Source organism: Stigmatopora argus, chromosome 16 (genome assembly GCF_051989625.1).
Source record: "Stigmatopora argus isolate UIUO_Sarg chromosome 16, RoL_Sarg_1.0, whole genome shotgun sequence".
Lineage (NCBI taxonomy): Eukaryota > Metazoa > Chordata > Actinopteri > Syngnathiformes > Syngnathidae > Stigmatopora > Stigmatopora argus.
In genome coordinates this window covers 5,951,130-5,972,700 of record NC_135402.1, presented here as the reverse complement: position 1 = coordinate 5,972,700, position 21,571 = coordinate 5,951,130, and the positions used below count along the sequence as shown (strand labels likewise).

General features: G+C 39.3%; 4 protein-coding genes across 4 annotated transcripts; 2 read left to right on the top strand and 2 right to left on the bottom strand.

The window, feature by feature from the left end:
- The first annotated feature begins 1,531 nt into the window (after window positions 1–1,531).
- On the top strand, window positions 1,532–1,947 carry LOC144090598 (histone H4). The gene has a single exon (XM_077622227.1). It carries the CDS (start codon window positions 1,563–1,565, stop codon window positions 1,872–1,874), a length of 312 nt encoding a protein of 103 aa, XP_077478353.1. The 5' UTR covers window positions 1,532–1,562; the 3' UTR covers window positions 1,875–1,947.
- A 342-nt stretch (window positions 1,948–2,289) lies between these two features.
- LOC144090597 (histone H2A-like) lies at window positions 2,290–3,424 on the top strand. Its single transcript, XM_077622226.1, has one exon. The coding sequence runs from the start codon at window positions 2,382–2,384 to the stop codon at window positions 2,766–2,768; it is 387 nt and encodes a 128-aa protein (XP_077478352.1). The 5' UTR covers window positions 2,290–2,381; the 3' UTR covers window positions 2,769–3,424.
- On the bottom strand, window positions 3,085–3,439 carry LOC144090599 (histone H4). The gene has a single exon (XM_077622228.1). The coding sequence runs from the start codon at window positions 3,437–3,439 to the stop codon at window positions 3,128–3,130; it is 312 nt and encodes a 103-aa protein (XP_077478354.1). The 3' UTR covers window positions 3,085–3,127.
- A 1,272-nt stretch (window positions 3,440–4,711) lies between these two features.
- LOC144090595 (glutathione hydrolase 1 proenzyme-like) lies at window positions 4,712–20,116 on the bottom strand. Its single transcript, XM_077622222.1, has 15 exons — window positions 19,824–20,116; window positions 15,183–15,330; window positions 12,357–12,420; window positions 11,163–11,355; window positions 10,016–10,146; window positions 9,814–9,903; window positions 8,708–8,900; window positions 8,473–8,633; window positions 7,613–7,762; window positions 7,267–7,403; window positions 6,230–6,417; window positions 6,017–6,144; window positions 5,667–5,779; window positions 5,462–5,575; window positions 4,712–5,332 (listed from the first exon to the last, which is right to left on the bottom strand). The coding sequence occupies exons 1-15, from the start codon at window positions 19,907–19,909 to the stop codon at window positions 5,186–5,188; spliced, it is 2,043 nt and encodes a 680-aa protein (XP_077478348.1). The 5' UTR covers window positions 19,910–20,116; the 3' UTR covers window positions 4,712–5,185.
- Window positions 20,117–21,571: the final 1,455 nt, after the last annotated feature.

Sequence of the window (21,571 nt, the reverse complement as noted above, 5' to 3'; positions counted from 1 at the left end):
AGAAAAGTAGTAAAAAAAAAGATTTGGAAAAATAAATACAGCCAACATTGGAAACCCGAAAATGAGAAAAAGACAAAGAAAAGTGACCAAGTATTCCTATTTATCATTAAAAAAAATCATTAAAAATAATAAATATTGATTTAAAAAAAACATTCTTTGGTTTTACAATAAAAAATCTTTTCGGATCATTTTTTATTTGAAACTGCAGCACTTAATCTTTGCCACATAGATACTCCAATAATGCTACATTAGATTCATAATAGTTGGTAAACATGCAATCCATTTTGACTGGCATGGACGAATAAATATCCTTGTAGTTAAAATGAATTGGGTGTTCTTTTTTACACGTATGGCTAACAATATCAGTCATCATTCCAATTGGATGGCGGCTGTTTTTTCTAAAAGTGCCCTGATATTTATCTATCGTCAGGTAAAAATGTCAACATGCAATTGCATGTCACGCGGCTCAGCCAGTTTGACAAGAAACTTGACTGAGTGACACACAAAAAAATCACAAATAAAAACGTCTAACATTGAATAAAGGGAAAAACTAACAACCAAACAAACAAAATTGGACATCTAGGACCGTCAGTGGTAGTGAAACGTGAGCTTTAACAGCCAGGGAAACATCTGAGGAAAAAACAGATGACATATGTGCATACAGAAGTCAGAAAGTGAAATTCACGCTCTTCTTTCTTCAGTGTTTTAGTTGCCAGGAATTCTGGGAAAGATAAATTAATCAATCAGACGTCTCCTTTTGTGATGTAACATTGACATCGGGCTATCACAGGGTAATTTTTTTGGGATGACCTTTGACTTCTCAGACAAATTTGATTTCAGAGACAAATTTTCGGAGACCAACTCAACTCACTCGGCGATAATATTATTGTGAAACGGAATTATATATGGTATAGTGTCCGGCACCCCCCGCGACCCTAATGAGGATAGACCGGTTTAGAAAATGACATGAGATGAGATGTACACTCCTCCCTAATGTCTACAGTACTAATAGGATTGCTGGCGTGGCCATGTACCTTATTTCATGGAATCCAGGAAGTCAAGCAAGTCACCTAATTATCTAATGAATGTCATAGCGCTCTCAGACGTGGCCACACATTTTAAAAAAAATCTTAATTGGTCTTTTGTAATAAGTACAACAGAATGCCAAAATATCTGTGTGCTAGATTCATTGCATTTGGTGTCATTATGCCACTCCCAATTCCAAAGATGCTTAACTGCCATATAACAACCCTTGACGTCACACATGGCTTTTCTCCCTCTTTTCCTTGCACGAAATCTAATGTTTTCTCATAGTTTTTGTAAAATATTAAAGAAAATATCATACGTACAGGTTGAAAGTGTTACATATTTGCAGGATTTAACGAGAGATCAATCCTCGCCATTTCCACTAGGTGGCCTCAAAACCATGACTATGGCCAAAACACTGGGCGGTACTATAAGGGAAAGACTGTCACTGTCCTCTAACACGTCCTCAGACGTTTTATAAAACCTGAAGCAACGTCTTAGCAGTCTCACTTCACTCAAGACCCTCAGAGATCAACATGTCTGGAAGAGGAAAAGGCGGCAAAGGACTCGGCAAAGGAGGCGCCAAGCGGCATCGCAAAGTTCTCCGTGATAACATCCAGGGCATTACAAAGCCCGCCATTCGCCGTTTGGCTCGCCGCGGTGGAGTAAAGCGTATCTCGGGTCTCATCTACGAGGAGACTCGTGGTGTTCTTAAGGTCTTCCTTGAGAACGTTATCCGCGACGCCGTTACCTACACCGAGCATGCCAAGAGGAAGACTGTGACCGCCATGGATGTGGTCTACGCCCTTAAACGTCAAGGCCGTACTCTCTACGGTTTCGGCGGTTAAATTCGTATCCACAGAATATCTAAACGGCCCTTTTAAGGGCCAACACATTCTCAACTGAAAGCTCATTCCTGCTGATGCTTTGCAAATGTCCCAGTTCCAGCAGCTATGCATGTAGAGCGTCACGGTGTTTGTTTTATTTATTATTTCATTCGTCGCTTATTAACACTAACAATGTACATGCATAATCATCAGAAAGACAATTATTGAAATCGCTAATGTCTAATTTTTAGAAGACCAAACAGCTACTGTCCCTATATAGGCTATTATAACCTTTTGTTACACAATGACTGATCATTAAATCAACATTAACGATTTAGCAGTAAAACAGGAAACACTGAAAAATGGAAGACAACCACATCTGATCTCTGATTGGCCAACCTTTTTACTACTAGAGCTAGCCAATCACAGCGCGGCATTTCATTTGTATAAATACAAACCACTCCGGCGTCCCTGTACTCGTCCGATTTAGATTGGGGAAGACCTTATCTAAGAATATCAAATCTTATCATGTCTGGGCGTGGCAAAACAGGCGGAAAGATTAAGGCGAAGCCGAAGACTCGTTCTTCCCGTGCCGGGCTTCAATTCCCCGTGGGCCGTGTGCACAGACTGCTACGCAAAGGTAACTACGGCGAGCGAATCGGCGCAGGCGCCCCTGTTTACATGGCGGCCGTGCTCGAATACCTGACCGCTGAAATCTTGGAGCTTGCCGGCAACGCCGCCCGGGACAACAAGAAGACCCGAATCATCCCCCGTCATCTACAATTGGCTGTCCGCAATGACGAAGAGCTTAACAAACTTCTAGGCGGTGTTACTATCGCTCAGGGCGGCGTATTGCCCAACATCCAGGCTGTTTTACTGCCTAAAAAGACCGAAAAGGTTAAGCCATCCAAGTGAAGCTCTTTTGTACATTTAGCTCACCAACGGCTCTTTTCAGAGCCACCTACATTTCTTTATGGAGAGTTAATACTTCAGTTTTTTTTATGTAAATGCTTGCAAACCATCAGTGCCTACAGTCTAGTTTTCTTAAATGTCAAGGTTTTGACTTTTGCTACAACGTTGGTGTGTTACTTTGTATTTGTTAGATTTTTCAATATGTACGTAACCAATATACATTAAGATCCTCTGCATTTCCTGTAATGGGACTTATTACTATTGTGATTGCAATATAAATAATCGGATCACCGGAAAGAAGCCTTCAGTTTAAGAAGTGTGTGGTCCTTAAAAGGACCGTTTTGTGTTTTTAGATTGCGAATCTAACCGCCGAAACCGTACAGAGTACGGCCTTGTCTCTTGAGGGCGTACACCACATCCATGGCGGTGACGGTCTTTCTCTTAGCGTGTTCGGTATAGGTGACGGCGTCGCGGATCACGTTCTCCAGGAAGACCTTGAGCACACCGCGGGTCTCTTCATAAATGAGACCCGAGATACGCTTGACTCCGCCGCGGCGAGCCAAACGGCGAATGGCGGGCTTTGTAATACCCTGGATGTTATCCCGGAGGACTTTACGATGACGCTTAGCGCCCCCTTTGCCGAGTCCTTTTCCGCCCTTTCCTCTGCCAGACATTTTCAGTTGCTTGTAAATAGAGCTGCGTATGTCTGGTTAAAATTCCCTACGGTTATTTGTATGTAACTTTTGAGGACGTGTTAGAGGACAGTAGGCAGTCTTTACCCTCTTGTCCCGCCCAGCGCTTTACGTCATCGTGGCCTTAACGCCACCTTGTGGAATTGCCGACAACAACACCCTGTCAGCTAATCTTCAATAGAGCAAGTGACTATTTTGGGCAATTTAAAACACTTTCCCCATAAAGACCAAGCTAGCTTTGAGTCGTGCATTTGATGTGATACATATGTTTCTTAATCGAAATGTGATTTATAATGCAGTAATTTATATAAAAGGTTCAATTCATTTAAACTGCCAGCTAATCTCTCCAATCACAATGGAATGGACTTCAGGTGTCATCAGTAGCAGTCAATAAGGTAATCATGCTTTTCAATATATATTTAAGAAATGAAATAAATAGCATGTTGATTAAAAGCTTCATTTAAAATATGTTTAAATATGTACTTTTCTCCCCTTTTCAGGGTGACAGTTTTTTGAAAAATGTATAAAAAAAGAACAATTTTTATAATTTATTCTTGGAAGGGAATCATGCTTGCAATGCAATGCAGCCCATGAGTAAAACAATACGACACCCTAATCGTTTGAAAGCCATTCCACAAAAATTCAAGTGGCTCTCACCAGAGCAGAGTGAATCAATGCCGTCTGCTAGACACGTCCCCAAAAGTGCTGTAACCGAGTCAGCCACCTGAATTACAACGCTCGCTAGACGTCGTCCAAAATTCGATTACAACCACTGCAGATGGCTACAGTGAATAAATCCCGGTGTTTCATAAGTGTCACCAATACACACGTAGACCATAGGTGGTGCTTAATTGGGCCTTAGAGGCATGAAACAGTCAGGCTCCATTGTCTCCCTGTCTTCCTAATGATTAATTCCTGAGTCTCTTGCCAAGTATGGATCTTTATTCAGTTTGGGGATTCTTTTATTAGCCTAGGGGGTGTTTTGGGAAGCTTTACATGAAATATTCCCAAACCCCCAAGCAAGAGTTACTACCTCTATCAAGTGCAAAAACGCAAGGGGGACTGCAAAACTGCACTTTTTTTTAAACAAAATGGTTTATTTTATTATCGACTGACATTGACAGTGTGTGACATTGAAAAATTATTCACTATATTTGAGGATAGCCATTCATTTTTTACATCTGATCATGCTGTCTCATTTTTGCTGGAATAATTGCATACCTGTCAACCTCTGCCGATAACTTTGTATGCAATTGTATCATATTGTATTGTTATTTAAGAAGGTTGAAGATGTTGGCTCTCTCTGTCTGAGTATACCAAACTCCTCGTGCCACATTAAAAATGTTCAAAAGGCAATCAGGTCTACATCAGGTGTGTTCGAGCTGCTGCCATCCCTCCACGATGAGCCCACTGTTGTATTTTAATAGACAGCAATGACTTGGCAGCACCAATGATTTACAAAAGACCTTCATAAATAGCAAAGAATCATGCACTTTTATGATCGGACAAAAGGTCACAGAGAGGCTGTGCTCTAAACATTCACGAAGGCTCCTTTCAAAAGGGGAAGAAGCCATGTCCAAATAGAGAAGACACTCGAAGAAAGTTCAATTTTATTTTATTTTTTGGTCCTGATATACAAAAAATAGATTTATTAATAACCTTAGTTGTTGCAAAAAGACAACTAGGAGTTCTAAAGTCTCTGATCTTGTTTTCCAATTATGTTGAAGTTTAGTATCCTGCGGCGTAAGCCCACTTGCGAGGGTCCGACTGAGCATGGATTCCGTCCTCGTAACGGACAATGGCCTGCACGACGGCTGCGGTTGATTTGAGATATTCCGTCTCGTGGTTTTTCTTTGCCAGACCCTCCATGATGTTCTGCAAAGACAAGAAAAATGTTAGGAAATCCAGAAATATGGTCAACTTTTCATTTTTTTCTTAAAAACGTCTGAATAACTTCATTCTTTCATTGTGTTGCGTTCAAGTGTTCACATTTCCGAGCCTCACTTTGTCAAAATCTGGCTCGGCCATGGTAGTGTTGGGACTGAGCTGGTTATGGAGCCTCGGGTCAGACACGGCTTTCTTCAGGTCGTAGTCGAAAAACAACGCTTTCAGGATCACCTACAATTCACAAATCCATTCACTCCCTTTTAAGCCTTTTCTATGCACTGGAAATTTCTTTCAAACTGAATTTTTTTTCTATAAGGCTTACCTGTGCAATAGCGGTAGTGATCTTCGTACCTCCGGAGCCGCCTACCACCATCTTTACTTGGTGTTTTTTATCAAAGAGGATGGTTGGACACATGGAAGACATGGGTCTTTTTCCTTTGAACAGCATCAAATAGTAGATGAGTCAGTTTTTATCACATATAATAGAAAATTTATGGAAAGCATGCTAGCGAAATGCAAACATCTGCAGCTCATTCTGGGGGTGGCATCTTTTTTTGGACATTTTTAGTCTCTAAATATGTATTTGTGCCCTTAATATTGCCTGTTATCATTTTAAATGACTTTATAATACCTTTTGAGGTCCGTGTGTGTATTTAGCAGTTCATATCTAACCTGGCCTGATAAAATTACTTGGCGATGGAGGAACACCGAAACCATTGGTGATGAGTGGCGAGCTGAAGTCGTCCATCTCGTTGTTGAGGAGGATTCCCGTTGATTTTGACATGACTTTGGAGCCCAAACTGAGGGCCAAAAGTAACCATCAGAATGTAAAATGTAAAAAAATGACAAGTCGCGCACACTCCCGGTGAAATGCTTTGGTCGTACAACTGGTTGATGGTGCTGGTGGCCGACACGGCGCTGCCATCTTCGGCCAGAACGGAGAGATGCGCCGTTCCGTGGTTCTCGGGGAGGTGAAACTCTGGTTCGTAGTAGCTTATGTTGTGAGTGGTCCAGTCCGTGATCTTTTCTCGGAGCTCTTTGGCGTAGGACAGTGAGGTGATGTTCTTGATGAGCTTTGCAAGTAGAAATAAAATATTTAGAAATGAGTTTATGTAATGGAAATACAAAGCTTAGTTCAATATGTCTCTGCAGAACTTTAATAAAAAATTAACAGTTCTTTAGGTTTTGTGAAAAGAAACAATGTAAATATTCTCTTTGTTTTTAAACCTAAAGGAAGTGTATTTATTATAACAGTTAAAACTAAATTCTGTAGTCTCCTATATTATTCATGAAGGAATACTGACATTTTATTTTAATTTAATTTGAGCTACATTTACTTTTGCGGGCTAGATCTGTGACTCAAAAGTCAGGACTATTAGGCGTTAACATTAACTTGAGTAATTATCCTGTGACTTTCACAGCTAAGTCATATTTCCTTACTGATGCAGTTGAGAAACGGTAACCTGAACAAGCAAAATTGCATAGAAATCATCATCTCATATTTAGGAATTGTGACTCACTACTTACTGATCAAAGTCAGCGAAGTTCTCATGAACGTTAGTCACTGAAACATTAAAATATGCTGTCGTGCTACGTATGAAGTTGTGAAGTAAAACTAAATGTTAAACCTCTTCAACATTTAAAATGTGGACGCAGTTATTTTGGTCAATGCTGGCCAATCAGAAAGCTTGCAGAAGGTAGTTTAGTTGCCAGAAAAAAATATAATGGTGAAATTGCACCTAATGATTTAGTTCATATTCTACTTTTTCTTAAGACTAGGAGTTTACATAATTTTTTTGGTCTAATATTGCACTTGTAAAGTAAATAGGGATAGTGGTCTTTTTTTTGTTCAACATATTAAAGTGTGACTCATTGAGTACTAGTGGTAAAGTGGATTGGAATGATTGACAGGGTCCGTTTACATTGGTAATGTTGAGGAAAGCCGGGTCTCCTAACAAGGTCCTCTTGGCGTAGGCAAAGCGAAAGGCCTCAATGACACGGTGGTATGTCAGAATCTTCTTCTCGGTGCTGGCGACGCTGTCTGACGTCAAGTTGTAACCTGCGGAATATAAGTTTGTTGTTAAATATAAGTTCGCAGTCAAAAAAGATTGAAATTCTGGCAGAAAAGGAATCATAATTCACGTATTAAAGGGTTCAACGAGGTCGATTCGTTATATTGTTGACAGATTGAGTTCAATTTGATTTTAGGAGCAAATTTTTAGGCACCCACTCACGGTGCTTTTTTGGAACAGAGCATTTAATGTTTACCATTCAAGATGTTGAAAATCAGCGAGAGCACGGGGCCGCTGGCGGGGGAGTTGGGAACAGCCATGATGTACTCCCCCACGCTCACATTCAAAGGCTTCTCATCCAAGACGGGCGCGTAATCCTTCAGATCCTCCATTGTGATGATTCCGCCTATGCAGGCCAGAGACAAACACCGTCAATGCACTTGGACTCCATGTGGAAACCAAATCCGTCATGGCAGTAAAATTAGACGCCACGGAGAGAGGAACAGTTTGCTGTGGTGCTATTTAGTCTTCTTGTCTTCTCATTCACAAGATAGTTTCACATACAGTTGTTTTTATTTTAGACAGATGTGACTTGTAATTTAAAAAAAGTCAATTTCCATCACTGTCAATGGCAGCCATATGTTGACCATTGGTATCAACCATAGTAAATTAGTAATTGTGTGACTTCTTTGTTAATTTTAGGATACTTGTGTGCCACTTTATGTGAATTTTAAATTGTCCCGCACATTTTGGGCTTGACGGGGTCTTTTCCAATACATTTTACATTATTTCCTCTTGATTTTAGGGATTTTCTGGGCCACTTCATGTAGTTTTGGGGGGTAAAGAGATCATTTTGATATTGGGTCATTTTATTTCCTTGTATAAATAAGAGGGTGTAGGAAATAAACAACAATGTTTTATCAAATTTGGGTGGAACCATACAACTTTTGTGCTTCTGGATCTCCTGAATTTTTTAATGACTACATTTTTTTTTCAATTGGATAAAAAAAAAATCTCAAGTTTTTGCAATTAAAAAAGATTTTTTTGGTCAAAGCTCGAAGAAGCGCAAAAAAGAAAAAATAGCATCCCCAAAAGTAGTCGACTAAAACAAATTACCTGCAGCCCGAATATCTGCCACCAGATTTTCTGCGATTTCACCAGTGTAGAAAGCATCAGCGCCTCCTTCCGCTAATCTTCTGTACGTGTCTGCAAGCTTGGGAAACTTAATGGTGTCGTTTTCTTTCAAAACCTCGCCATTGCCGCTGCAGAAAACCTCACTGCGCGATGAGGAAGCCTTTTGTGAGAAAACTGGCTTCCTAAAAGGACATTCTGGGTCATTTTCACATCTTACCACAAGGCTGAGTCTTTGACGATGGTACCCTTATGTCGGGCCACAGCCGAGGCGAGCGCCCTGCCTAAAGGGAAGCCTTCCTGTGCCAGCTTGATGCTCGGCTGGAACAAATCCTTCCAAGGAAGTTTGCCGTGTCGCTTGTGAGCCAGCTCGTAACCTCGAAGCTCTCCGGGAACTGCTATGGATAAGCCGCCTATCAAGTGATAAAACCAGGATGGTCAATGGATGAGCAATATAAGAACAAATGATAAGCGATGGGAGTGATTTCTTAGCAGATCAAACTCCATCTGTCTTGTTTTTCATTTAAGAGACATGATAATCCTTGACATTAATCTACCTGTGGACATTGGGTGTTTTTCTACTAATTGCTGCTGATGTCAGAGATCTTAATTTTCTTCTGTTTCTCTACTTTAAGCAAAAATGATGCTGCAAGTAACCGACTATATTTCGCCAAAGACAAATTCCCCCTAAAAATTGGACCTTTTTAATAATACAAGAGTAATGGAAGAAATATTTTGTTGGCCATTTAAAAAAGATGATGGAATTTTCATGTGTAAAATGAATGATGTGTAAAACGGCGTCTTTCTTTACAATTTTTTTTTTATATGAAATTTCCGATTTTTTTTGGGGGGGGGACACTGAACTAGTCCTTTTAGGAATCTGCATCTCGTGTTTTTCTTCTTATTATCACACCCATTTTCTGTTTCTTCTCATTGCATTCTTTTCTCTTTCATTTTTTTTGTGTGTAAGCAAGTGAGTAATTGTGGCTGCAGTGGACTTTTTAATAAAATGTCTTGACAGATTTTCGGTTGCAAATTACAATATGGCCCTCTATCAGATTATTTTGCGTATGTAGAGAGTCCACAGCACCCTTGTTGGACCTCCTCCTGCTGTGGAGTCAACGGAAAAAGCCCCAGTAAGGCTCTCTTTAGCAGGTTGAAAACAATCCAAATTACCCCATGGACCTCCAGCTGGAGCTCAGTAGGCCACTAATCAATTATCACTTAAAATACTGTGATTGACAGACTTGGCTCCCCAATTTACTCAGTTTGGGCGCTACTTAGCAAATGACTAAATCATTTTCATGGTTTTATGAACCAGCATACCTCTTTGTGACAAATCAGTGCTGTTTCCAAACATGTTCTCCGTTGAGTTTCGAGGCGCCGTCTCCCGAGCGTCGATCGTTTCCACCGTCCCTGCAAATAGGCACGATGGGATGACTACTTCCACTGATGTCTATCTCCGTCAAGTTCACAGAAATATTATCTTGGCCGTGCAGAAGATATTCTGACTTGACAGTATGCATACCCGTTGTGGCGTTGTAAATAGTCAGAAAAAGCCCCCCGCCGATTCCCATACTGTGAGCGTTCATCAGTCCGACGCACAGCAAGGCGGCGATGGAGGCGTCGACGGCGGAGCCTCCTTTCTTCAACGTGTCACTGTCAACGTGTGCAAGAATGATAATACTTTGAAAATGACAGTAAAGCCTTGCTCGGGAAAATGCTTTGAAAAGCAGCCATGTCAATGGGTGAATGTATGTGTGTGTGTGAGTACAGAAAAGCGGGTGAGCAATGTTCATCCATCTGTGCCTATTTTGCATCCGTTGCATGCAAGCAAGCGCATGGAAAATGTTCCATTTTTCTCTCATTGTGATGCTAAGCCCCGCACACTGTTTTCATACAAGTCATGCAAGCGTGACAACAAGTTCTCGCCTCCTCGCAGGGAGAATTGTGTGTGTGATATATTTGGATCTTCCAGTATGCATTCACCGCAAGTCATTAGATTACTGTGACAAATGAGTGTATACTTGTTATGGTTTAGTTACTATGTTTGAGATGGATTGCATTAAACACAGGGAAGTCAAACTCATTTTTGTCGCTGGCCACATTGTAGTTATTAGTTTCTTATTAGTTTACCCACTTCAATTAATTGGCTCATTGACAACTTATTGTTTATCAAAAGATTTCATAGTTGGGATTTTTTTTAATTTGAAATTTTTGTTAAATATTCAAATTACATTTTTTAATGAGAAACTCGGGAAGAATTTTCTTTTTAACATTTGTGTTCATTTTTTTAACAACATTTTATAAATGACGTTCCAGAAAAAAAGGAAATTCAAAAGTGGTAACTTCTTTTATAATTGGTTGTTTTTAACAAATGTAATACATATATTTATTGGCCCAATATGACATCACTGGGAATAAAACGGTAATGCTGTTAGGGTTAGATCCCAAAAACTTAAAATGATCTGTTATTATTTTTATCAACCAAAACCAGCGGGAAAGGGTGCTAAGGTAGCATTTTTCAACTGGTTTTCCCGTATGTAAATCGCAAAATGATGGGATCGACTGCCATTTATCTTTGTGGTGTACTAGTCATTCTCAACTGCCGTATCGGGGACATCTGGACCAGATGGTATGTAAACAAAATGTGCACAAAGTGAGCAGGCGCTTGCCTGCCAATCACAGAACACGGTCCGGCATCGGCCGCCACGGCTGCCCTCTGGTACACGTGCTGGTTCTGGTGCATCATGTCATCCACGCCGTAAAAAACTCCCAAAAATATAGCCGCGGCTGCCAGCAGCAGCAGCGTCACCGCCAGCACGATTGTCATCTTCACCATTTTGACACGCTTGGGATTTGGGATATCTGGACACAGAAAATGAGCCATTCTCGCTTATTTGTTGGATTTCAATCTCATTTTTTAGGATTTTTTTTATCAACTTGACCATCAAGAACAGTTGATGAGTAAGCTTGCAACCCAAATGATTCTATTTTGTACTTCTTTTTGCATTGTTTTTGGAATTACAATAAGGTATTAGCAGATTTAGCTGTGTTATAGTCTACATAGCAGAAATAACGCATACTGAATCTCAAATCATCTTTTTAAAAATGAATACTAGCCACCACAAAATCCTTTTATAAAATTTTTTCATTATTAAATGCTTCTAACTTATTCACTTGTTAAAGAGGTTAAAGCTCATATGGCTCTGAGGATTACTTTATTGTATGTGTTATGTTTTTAACTTGATTGACAAGTTAGGAGACTTGTAAATGTACTCAATTGACTTTGATTTCCTATCATAAACAAACAATCATAACAGTTGGGGCAATTTAGAATGTGCCCTGTTTTCTCTGCTTAGCAACAAGGGCAATTTTTGATCCAGTCCGGAACAAAAATCTAATTTGCTAATGAATATCTGGTAATGTCCGTCTCCCATGGAGGGCAATACAAAGTGTATATTTAGCGCTCACATTTTCAGTTTGCATCTATCTTAGTGGGCTTTAGTTTAGTAATAATATTGGTTAAGCACTTTTGCCAGAGACATTTGATGTTTTCGTGTCCTGGTGAACCATATCATCTGGAACAGCATCAGTTTGTTCCATTTCAGACAAGATAATCCAGTGCATAGATAATACGCTTGAAAAGAACAGAGTATGGAAAACATTGATTTGAGAAAAGCCCCAAAAATAAAATAAGACACTAAGAGCAAAGTTTAAATGTGGTATGAGGCGATATTATTATACAGACGTAATGACCTCTAAATGTTAACATTTATCAGATAAACAAGTTTACTGATGATCTTTTACTTCTCCGAATGAGATAAGATTGCATTCCAAGGATAACAATTAGTGAATGAAAGTCTTACCTTGACTTTTGTTGGGGTACTCCGCAATAAGAAGCTCGCTGTTCGTGGTTTTGTCAGTGGGAATCTGCGAAGCAGGTGATATGCGACAGACTCACTCACCGTGTCTTTTCAATATTTAACTATCACTGGAGTCGTAAACTTTAAAGCCCCGCCGTTAAAAACCTCGAGGAGGAGAAAGCCAGAAGAACTCTGACGCCACCACGCATGACGCAGGCAAATAGAAGGAAGTTTATGATTAGCAACCTGAGAAGAAACTGTTTTATAATTTCAATTTATCATTACTATTATTATTAATGTGCTTGTTATCATTAGCTAGTTACTATTTGTTGTGGCATAGTTTTAGATTGATTAGTTTGGATTGGTTATCTTGGAGCAGGAATAAAATGGTAGTATTTCTTTTTAATTCTCACTATATGTAGAATATAAGTAAGAGTATTTAGTACTTATATCTAATATGTGGCAATATTTATTCTTATGTTTTAGTATTATCAGTAATAAGATTGGTAGTATTCAGTGATAGTCAAAGCAGCAACTGTATTCAGTTCTATTAACACTACAACTATTAGTTAAGTATACAATTAGTAGGATGAAATTTAATATTATGACTAAAAATGACAAATATTTAATTATAAATGCTTATGGAATTACATTTCCATATTTTTTTATTTAATTGTGGTTGTAGTGGTAAAGGCAAGAACATTTGTTTGTATTTTTTTTATTAGTAATTTTAGGACTACTACTATATCTGTAGCATTAGTATTAGATGTGTTTTTAGCCTCTTAGGTTTGTATTTTGTGGTCATAATAATATTTGTATTCATAGTTGTTAGGAAGTAAGTTTACTGGTAGGGCTATTAACGCTATAAGTAGTATTTAAAGTATTTGTTGTATTCACTGGTAGTAGCAGTGTTCATGGCATTACATCTAGTTTTTTTTTTAAAAGCAAAGTGTTTATCATAGTATAGTTATATTCAGAAAGATTGATTTGTTAATAGTAATCATCATTCCTAGTCATTTTAATGACACTTGCAGTTTTAATACTGAAATTTTTATTGAAATTAGTTTTAGTATTAGTAGAATTATTAGGAGTTTATACTTCTATTATCGTAGGCACTTAATTATAGTAGTAATATTTACGAGTACTAACTATATCTAGTGATAGTACATAGTATAGAATTATTAGGCCCTTAAGCATGTTATTGTGTTTAAGTGTAAGTGTCAAAAGACAGACAAGCAGAAGAACACTCTTTCCATGAATGAATCATTAAGAGGAAACCGCATTCACCAGTGTGAGTTGCAATTTATCTGCAAAAATGGTTCAACTTGTCTGGGACAAAGATTAACTCTGGCCTTTGGTATGTTTTCTTTTTGGATCACGTACAGCAAAGTGTTAAATGAAGCGCCTCCTCACCAAGAACGAAGGTCCACAAATCACCGGGAGGGGTCAAAGACGCGAGAACCAAGAGGTGGAGGTTAAGTGGGACGGCGCACCGGATTCCTGTCCAGTGAGAACGGAAAGGATAGCAAGAAGCTTGTGTTGAAATGCCCGGGACGTGACGCCCTGCCCCCTCCGGAACTCGCCCAATCGGGGTAAAGCATGGCCGATAGAGAAATGGGGGATGCCTGCCAACTGGCCTTCCAGCTCACTCGCAAAAGTTTTTTTCTGATTCATCACAGGCTTCAAATATGACCTGACACAAATACGCAATTATTTTCTTGACCCAGTCAAACCAGCTTTTATTTATTTTCTTATACAGCAGTGTCTCAAAATTTTAAAAGTAGTCATTCTTCGCAGAGGATGAAGAAGACGTGCAGTCCACTGAGAAGTTCCTTTCTATGTGCGGTGCCTTATAAATTCATTTTTCTCGCCAAAACGATGATACAAATTATTATGTTACTTTGTTGTAGATTTTACAGTTATTTGCTGCCTGCTTAGTTTCAGCTATGAAAACATTGCCCAATTTTAGTGTTTTCTCAGCTGTGGCCTGTTAGGAGTATTAAAAGTCCACATTTTTGTGTCACTCCAGCCTCAGTACAAACAGCCACATAGTGTACTTTGCATTCTGATAGATTGATTTGGATGGCGCATGTTGGTATATGTGAGTAATTGATAAATATTGTGCACTGTCCCTTTATTAAATAAATGAAATGCTTATTAAGAAAGCGTTGTTCCAAAACGAATGCAATATTTATTTCACAAAAGTGATCCATGCATAATTATAAAAGTGCAAAAAAGAGACCAATGATCAAATTAACTTGGTGGTTGTCATGTTTTGTTGGAGTTTTGATTGGTTGGGTGTGTTTCCTTGTGTTTCCTGTCTGGGTGATTGTTTCACTGCTGTGTCTCGTTTGGCTCCTCCTCCCTTGTGGGACCCAGGTGTTTGTAATTGTCATCAACCCTTGTCTGTGTATTGAAACCTGTGTTTTGTGCGTCTGGGTGCACAAATGTTTCTGTTATCAGAGCACTGGGTCGTTTTTTGCGGATGCATCCCACCCCGAACTGAGTGATGCTGTCCACCGCGTGTGTCGTGAGAGGTCAGGCAAGCAGCTGTTTAAGAGCGCGCTCCTCTGATTGGATGTGAGCAAAAAGCGCGTGCACGGGGGGCAAACGAAAGGGGGGCGATCGAGCGCAGCCTGTGCAGCGTTCAAACTTTCCTCAGCATGGACGCCTCGGCTCTCCCGGTTGCGCCTCACGAGTGATGGGCTCCAAGTTAAGCAGGCACCGAAGTCTCCATTGGGAAAGTCGCTGGAGCAAGCGACGGCGGCAGAGGCAGAGGAATGAGGAGCAAGTGCAAAGCGACGGAGGCAGAGGGGAAGTGCTGTTTACCTCCTTGATGCTCAAGTCGGACAAGGTGCCGGCCATGCTGCGCAAAAGCGACCACAGCCCGTACGTCAAGCGGGTGGCTTGGATCCGCGAAATCCAGCGACACCTCCGGGAAGAGCGCTCCGAGCAAGCGGCCCAAGTGCTCAAACTGCTGAGAAAGGTGACATCACGCTTACTTTAGTCACACTTTTGTCACTTTCTTCAAGCGCACATGACAGGATAACACACTCCTACATCCCTTACTAATTGAAATGAATAGGACGTCTACTGCGGTCATTGGCAGGCAATGTTGACTAGAAGTGCATAGATTGTAAACGAATAGCATATTCCATAGCTTGTCTTAAAGTATTATATTGTACATTCAAATTCAGCATGCGATAGCGCTTTGGGGTATGAGTGGAATTTGTTCCGTGGGTCGGTCAAAAGGGGTTTTCTCATTTTGCATTGTTTTTATTTATCACGTTCATCTGGACAGTGAAATTCGCTAGCCATTTTTCTGCTGGAGGGTTTTTCACCTCGGCCACCCAGGGGCAGTATCAGACAGACGGATATGTCATCAGTGTGGTTGTTCTTTGCAGAGGATAAAGAATATGGCCTTGTGTCCTGTTATTAGGGGCGTAAACACTCCTATGATATTGTTTGTCTGCGGCATTTTCCCCCCTCCCCTGTTCATTGTTTCATTCGTTAAAGGACCACAACATTGATTCAGTTGATTGGAGGAATAGTTCATGTGGTCATTTAAAAATCCTAACATTAATTTCATAGGAAATTGGTTAATTTGACTTTGTATCAATCAGCATATTTGTCTGAGTTTTATGAGGCTTTGGTGGTGTCTGAGGAAAGCATCTGTTTTGTCTGCACGGCATCATGTTTATTCATGTCTAAAAAGCAGAAAGAACACAAGGTCCAAAAAAGCCCTTCAAAATTCAACAACAGATCAAAAATAGAATACACGGAATAAATTGTTTTACATTTTCCCCCCCTAAGAGATATGCAAAAAACAGGACATTAAATTAATGTTGAATTCATAGGAGTCACACTTTTTTTCTATTTATTGGTCTTAACCAATTGGCTGCCATTGACGGTGGTAGATGTCCATCTATTAGGTATTTTGACTTGGGTACAAAAACGAAGAATTGAGTTTCCATACGTTTGCAATGAAATATCGTTTCCGGTTACAACAATTCAGCATCAATACATGAACAGCTTTGACAACGCTAATGTGTATTAACAGTGGAGCAATGTGATGAATGGACGATATCAAAACACTTATTTTCCAAATTTGTGAGCCAGCTTCTCTCTTCCTCTTTAGTCATGGTTGTGGCTGCCTATAAATCGACATCCTGCATCTGCCCCTTATCAGATATTCATTTGATTGTGTAACTCGTTCCCCATTTTGTAATTTGCACTATCCAAGTAGGGGGTGGGTGGGGATTTACCCAAACTAGAGGGAAGCGAGAGTGAGCGCCGTTTTTAGAGCTCAGCTTGAGCTTCCCATTTCCTCTTGGTAGCTTTGCACTGATCAAAGGAAGGGAACAGTCAGGATGCTCTGACGGGAGAACTTCTGATCAAGAGAGCTCCCGGAGTTAGGCTGAGGGGGGGGGGAACAACAACCTGGAAGTAACTTCCGGCCCATCTGTAGCTGATGTACCATCCATTTGGCGTACAGTGGAAGTGAAAGCAATAAACAATGCGTCCGTGTTGTGGAAGGTTGAAAGCGCAATGTCAAGTAGCTGTAAGATGAATAAACGTCAGAGATATTTCTCATGAAGTTGAAAGGTTGTGACTCACACGAAACTTTCAGTAAGGCTTCTGACAGATGCGACATTAGCAGTGCTAAGGCAGTGAGTCACTTAAGAAGAGGCTATGTGTAAGTTTTTTTAAAATAATTTTATAGAATTTTTTTTTAAAAACACATTGGTAAAAGTAGAACACACTAAGATCCCATAAGATGGTGCCATAGTCCTGGATAATAGGAAAGTAGTAATTATCGCCATGGTCCTACTGTTGCCGTGATACATATTGAATGTGTTGGCAGGGGTGCCTTAATTTGGTTTTTATTTTTTCACATGAGGAGCTTTATATGCGAGGTAGACTCTGCAGTAAACTTTTTTATTTTTTTTTATTATCAGATCATTTATAATAAAAAAATCTACATTTTTTCATGTTAATTAACAGTAAAATTGGTATGCTGATTCCAAAAGTGCAGTCAGATTTTTTTCTTAATTTTTTTGGCATGTCAGGTACATTGTAAAAACACAGTCATGTTAAATAAACATTACATTTAAGGCCCTTTCGTTTATATTTCACTGAAGCTGTAAGTCAACATTTGATTTGAAATAAGATAAGCACATATGGGAAGTTTAGTATTTTTTAACATGAAATCCGGGATTCTATGGTTGAAAAATCTGATGTGATTTAGAAAAACTGAGATCAGTACTGGATTCTAGACCCACAAATTAGTAAAAAAAACTACCTAACACACCAAAAACGGTGTTCCTAGGGCTTATCTTTGACAAAAGACACGTGCATACATCTGCTTTTACTTTGGCAAACAATCCATTTCTGAAATGTTACGGATCAAACCACCTTTTACGAGATGCCACAGGAGAGAGCGCAGTGTTCAATTATACTTCATGAATTGAAAACGAAATGAACTGGCAAAAGTCTAGTGTTTTGTGTAACAGTGACACGGCTTTTTTCTCTCGAGAGGTGGAAGGATTTGCAGATAATCACTTTGAGATGATTGAAAATGTCTCTTTCTCGTGGTGCTAGTCATTACAGGGGAGAACCAATAACATCTCGATGGCAGTGTGTGCCCTGAGGGTTATCAACATAATTAGTTTGGGGTTTTTCAGGTATTCCTTGCAGAAGTGAAGAAAGTCGCAATATCAAGAGAACTGTAGTCTTTGTTGACTAGGAGGAGTCTCTGGTTCCGCAACACAGTGTAGTTTTATTACCACATTACTACAGCTTATCGATTGCGCTGCCATTTCAACCATGAATGAGCAATAAGGATACAAATACAGTCGAAAGGGTGTTGAGCAACTCATGGCAAAAAAGTTCATCAGCGATGTGCAATTCAGATCTTTGACGATGCCGCCTGGCGAGACCAGTCAAATATGAGCAAATTATATGCACAATCACAATTATGCATGAATTGGAGTCTTCAATTAGTTCATGAATAAATGAAAGCTTTATCTTTGGAGCTAAACCTATAGCTTCAACTTTAAATAAACTCACAATAAACTTCTCTGAAGGTTTAATATTATTACATGAGGACAAAAACATGGGGTGTGGGCCAAATTAATCTTTGGAATTAATGTGCGTTGTAGCTGCATCATAATGCAATAGACTTACAGTGGACACTAAACAATGCATAATAGAGGGCGAGCTGGCCTGGAGGATAGCCCGGCAACAGGGACTCCCACCGAGGTCCAGGGTAATAAATCAAATCAGAAGCCGGGGGAGGAGAAAATGCTGATGGGAGTTTTCCTCCTCCACGTACCCCTCAAAGGCTTCAGTCTGTCAGAGCGCATGGAGCGTTATATAACCTCACCCCCCAGCTTGTATTACAGTATGCATTACTACACAATTTGCGCAGACCGTGTTTAACTCATTGGCTGCCAACGATGGCAAAATCTAATTTAACTGGGAGGGGATGAAGGACCATTGAAATGTGATTGATTATTGTTTCACTGAAAAATGCAGTTCCAGCAGAAATTGCGTTGGAAGGCTTAAACGCATTTTTTAGGAAATATAGTACTATATCATAGTGGTTGAACAGTTATGGAATGGATTAAATTCGCATCCCTAGGCAACACTTTTTAAAAACGTATACATTTTTCACCACTGGATATTGGGATTTTTTTTATAAAGTCCTTTATAATGAAGATTGTTTAATATATGGGTAATGGAGAACTGCTAGTATTATACACAAGCTAGGCTCAACAATCATTTCTTTCTTTTCAACACCTAGACAGCTTTTAAAACCGAGTAAGATCTGGCAGATAACGGATCTCTATTGATTAGACTCTGGGGATTTTGAAGAATTCCCTTATCAGCATTAGGCAAGATTGTTAAACCTTTTCCAAGTTCAAGATTAATCTTTTGTGTGTCACTTTTTTTAACAATCGTCTCTTTCCAGGATTTGGGACTCCAGGGAACGTCGCTCAATGACATTTTGTACAAGAACGCAGCTTTTCTTAATCTGGTGGACCCCATCTCACACGAGTTGCTGTTGAGCCTGGCCCGAGATCTACAATGTCCTAAAAGGGTGAGAATTCATAACAATACTATGTTCGTATTGTTCAGTATTTACACTAAAAGTATAAAATGTGTGTAGCATTAGCGTCAACACTTACTTGTATTTCTTAATGGGAACCAAACAATTCTTTTCTGTTTATACCACAAATGCATTATTAACCAAAATACAGTTTTTAGACTATTGCTGGCATATACTTGCTCAAAATTACCTTAAGTTAACAACAGTTTAACGAGTGTGCAGAAATTTTGTCAAAATCAAGACATTTTAAGAAAGTTTCTGCGCATGTCAAATACATTTTTGTACTATTTTTGCTCTTTCATCAACAACGATAACAACAAACCAATCTTGCTCTGCAAAAGAAGCATAGATCATTTTACCTGCTGCTCATGTGCTCTTTTTGTTGAATGGTGAAAATGGTCAATGGCGGGGGTTCGACCCTCAGGAGCATGAGATCGTCTTCCATTTGACCAGCGTGGGTGAACTAAACTGGAGAAGCTGGTGCTGCTATCTGTTATCTCCAGGCCTCCTGCTCTTTATGAGGGGACTAAAAAAACATGCTAAAAAGATCAATACAACTCAACAATGCTTGAGGCTATGAAGAGGTTATTTTTAAAGTTCAAAAGTTAGTTGATTCACAATTATTGTAACTACAAAATGACTGGCCGGTCGATAAAAGACAAAGTGAGACTTTGGACGAATGATACTATTTTGTAGGACCGGTTTATCCACATTAATTTAGTATTCTGGGAGTGGCAAAGAACATGTAAAACACTTCCAGTTGGCTAGTGGCCAAGCGTTCAAAATGGTGGTTAAGGGCACAATTTTCAGGAAATAACATCTAATGCTCAGATGTCATGTAAACCAGGACTTGTCCAACTCGTTTTGGATATGGGGAAGGGTAAAGCCTTTTTAATATAATAAAGATTTCAATTTAAACAAATTAATTTAATGACTTGAGATCAATTTTGAAAAAAATAACAATGATTTAAATGAATTAAATAAAAATGAATTAAACATGCAAATTAAAAAAGCCATCAGTAATTAAAAAAAAACTAACTGAACAAAGTCAAGGACTTAAACATACTAATATGTAAATGATCAACATCAAAAAGATTTATGGTTATATAATAATTAAATTAACCAATCAATGTGGTATCGGTACAGTATCGGCATCAAATCCATTTAATATGAGATCAGTTTTAATAGGTACTTAATCAATCATTATACTGGACAATTGCAAACTTCAAGGGGTTGCATGTCCAAAATATCATAAAAAATCCATCAAACGCCTCTAAATGGAATTTAATACTACCAGACTGTCAGATCTGCAATTATCATATTTCATCATGAAAGTGGTGATTTACTCCCCCTTTAATCAGTATGCGAGGCAGTGTTCACCCACCCAAGTGGCTGAAAATGGCAGTGCTGACTGTTTTGAAGTGAGGGGTGGGTTTGTTTGTCACCCAAGAAACAAAGTGCTAGCTGCAATGGTTAATCGCCTAGAGGTAAATTGCCTTGTCCTTTCTTACACTACCGCACTCTCTCGCTTTCTCTTCGCCACGCTGCCTCCTTTTTGTTGTTGTTGTGTTGTACCATTAATTAGATTTGCCCAGCTCAGCGCTACCCATTCCATTTATAGTGACAAAGGGGAAAAAATAAGAGGGACATGGAAGAAGGAGAAGGAGGAGATGGCAGCAGGCCTATTAGTATCAGGTTGCCAGGAGGAAAATGTTGTTTCTTCTATGAGAGCAGAAAAAAAACCTCTGAAACAATGTCCATTTACACAACGTTGTACCAGAGAAAAAAAATATGAATCTGATGAATGGTCTATACCAGTGGTGACTTTTCAACATTTAGAAATCTATATGTGCCAGTATCAGATGGTTTTTGTTGTTGTTAGTTTCATCAAATACAAACTGGGCTCATTTGAATGCCGATAAAATAGGATATATATATATATCCGACGCCTGTGCAGTATGAAATCAGATCTGTATGAATGTGACCTACTCTATCATCAAAAAATTAAATCGGTCATCACTGTTGGACAAAACACACAACCTACGCGAATCTACAATGTTGAGTGAACGGGAAGTAAATGTATTTTCTTTTTCTTGATACAACACAT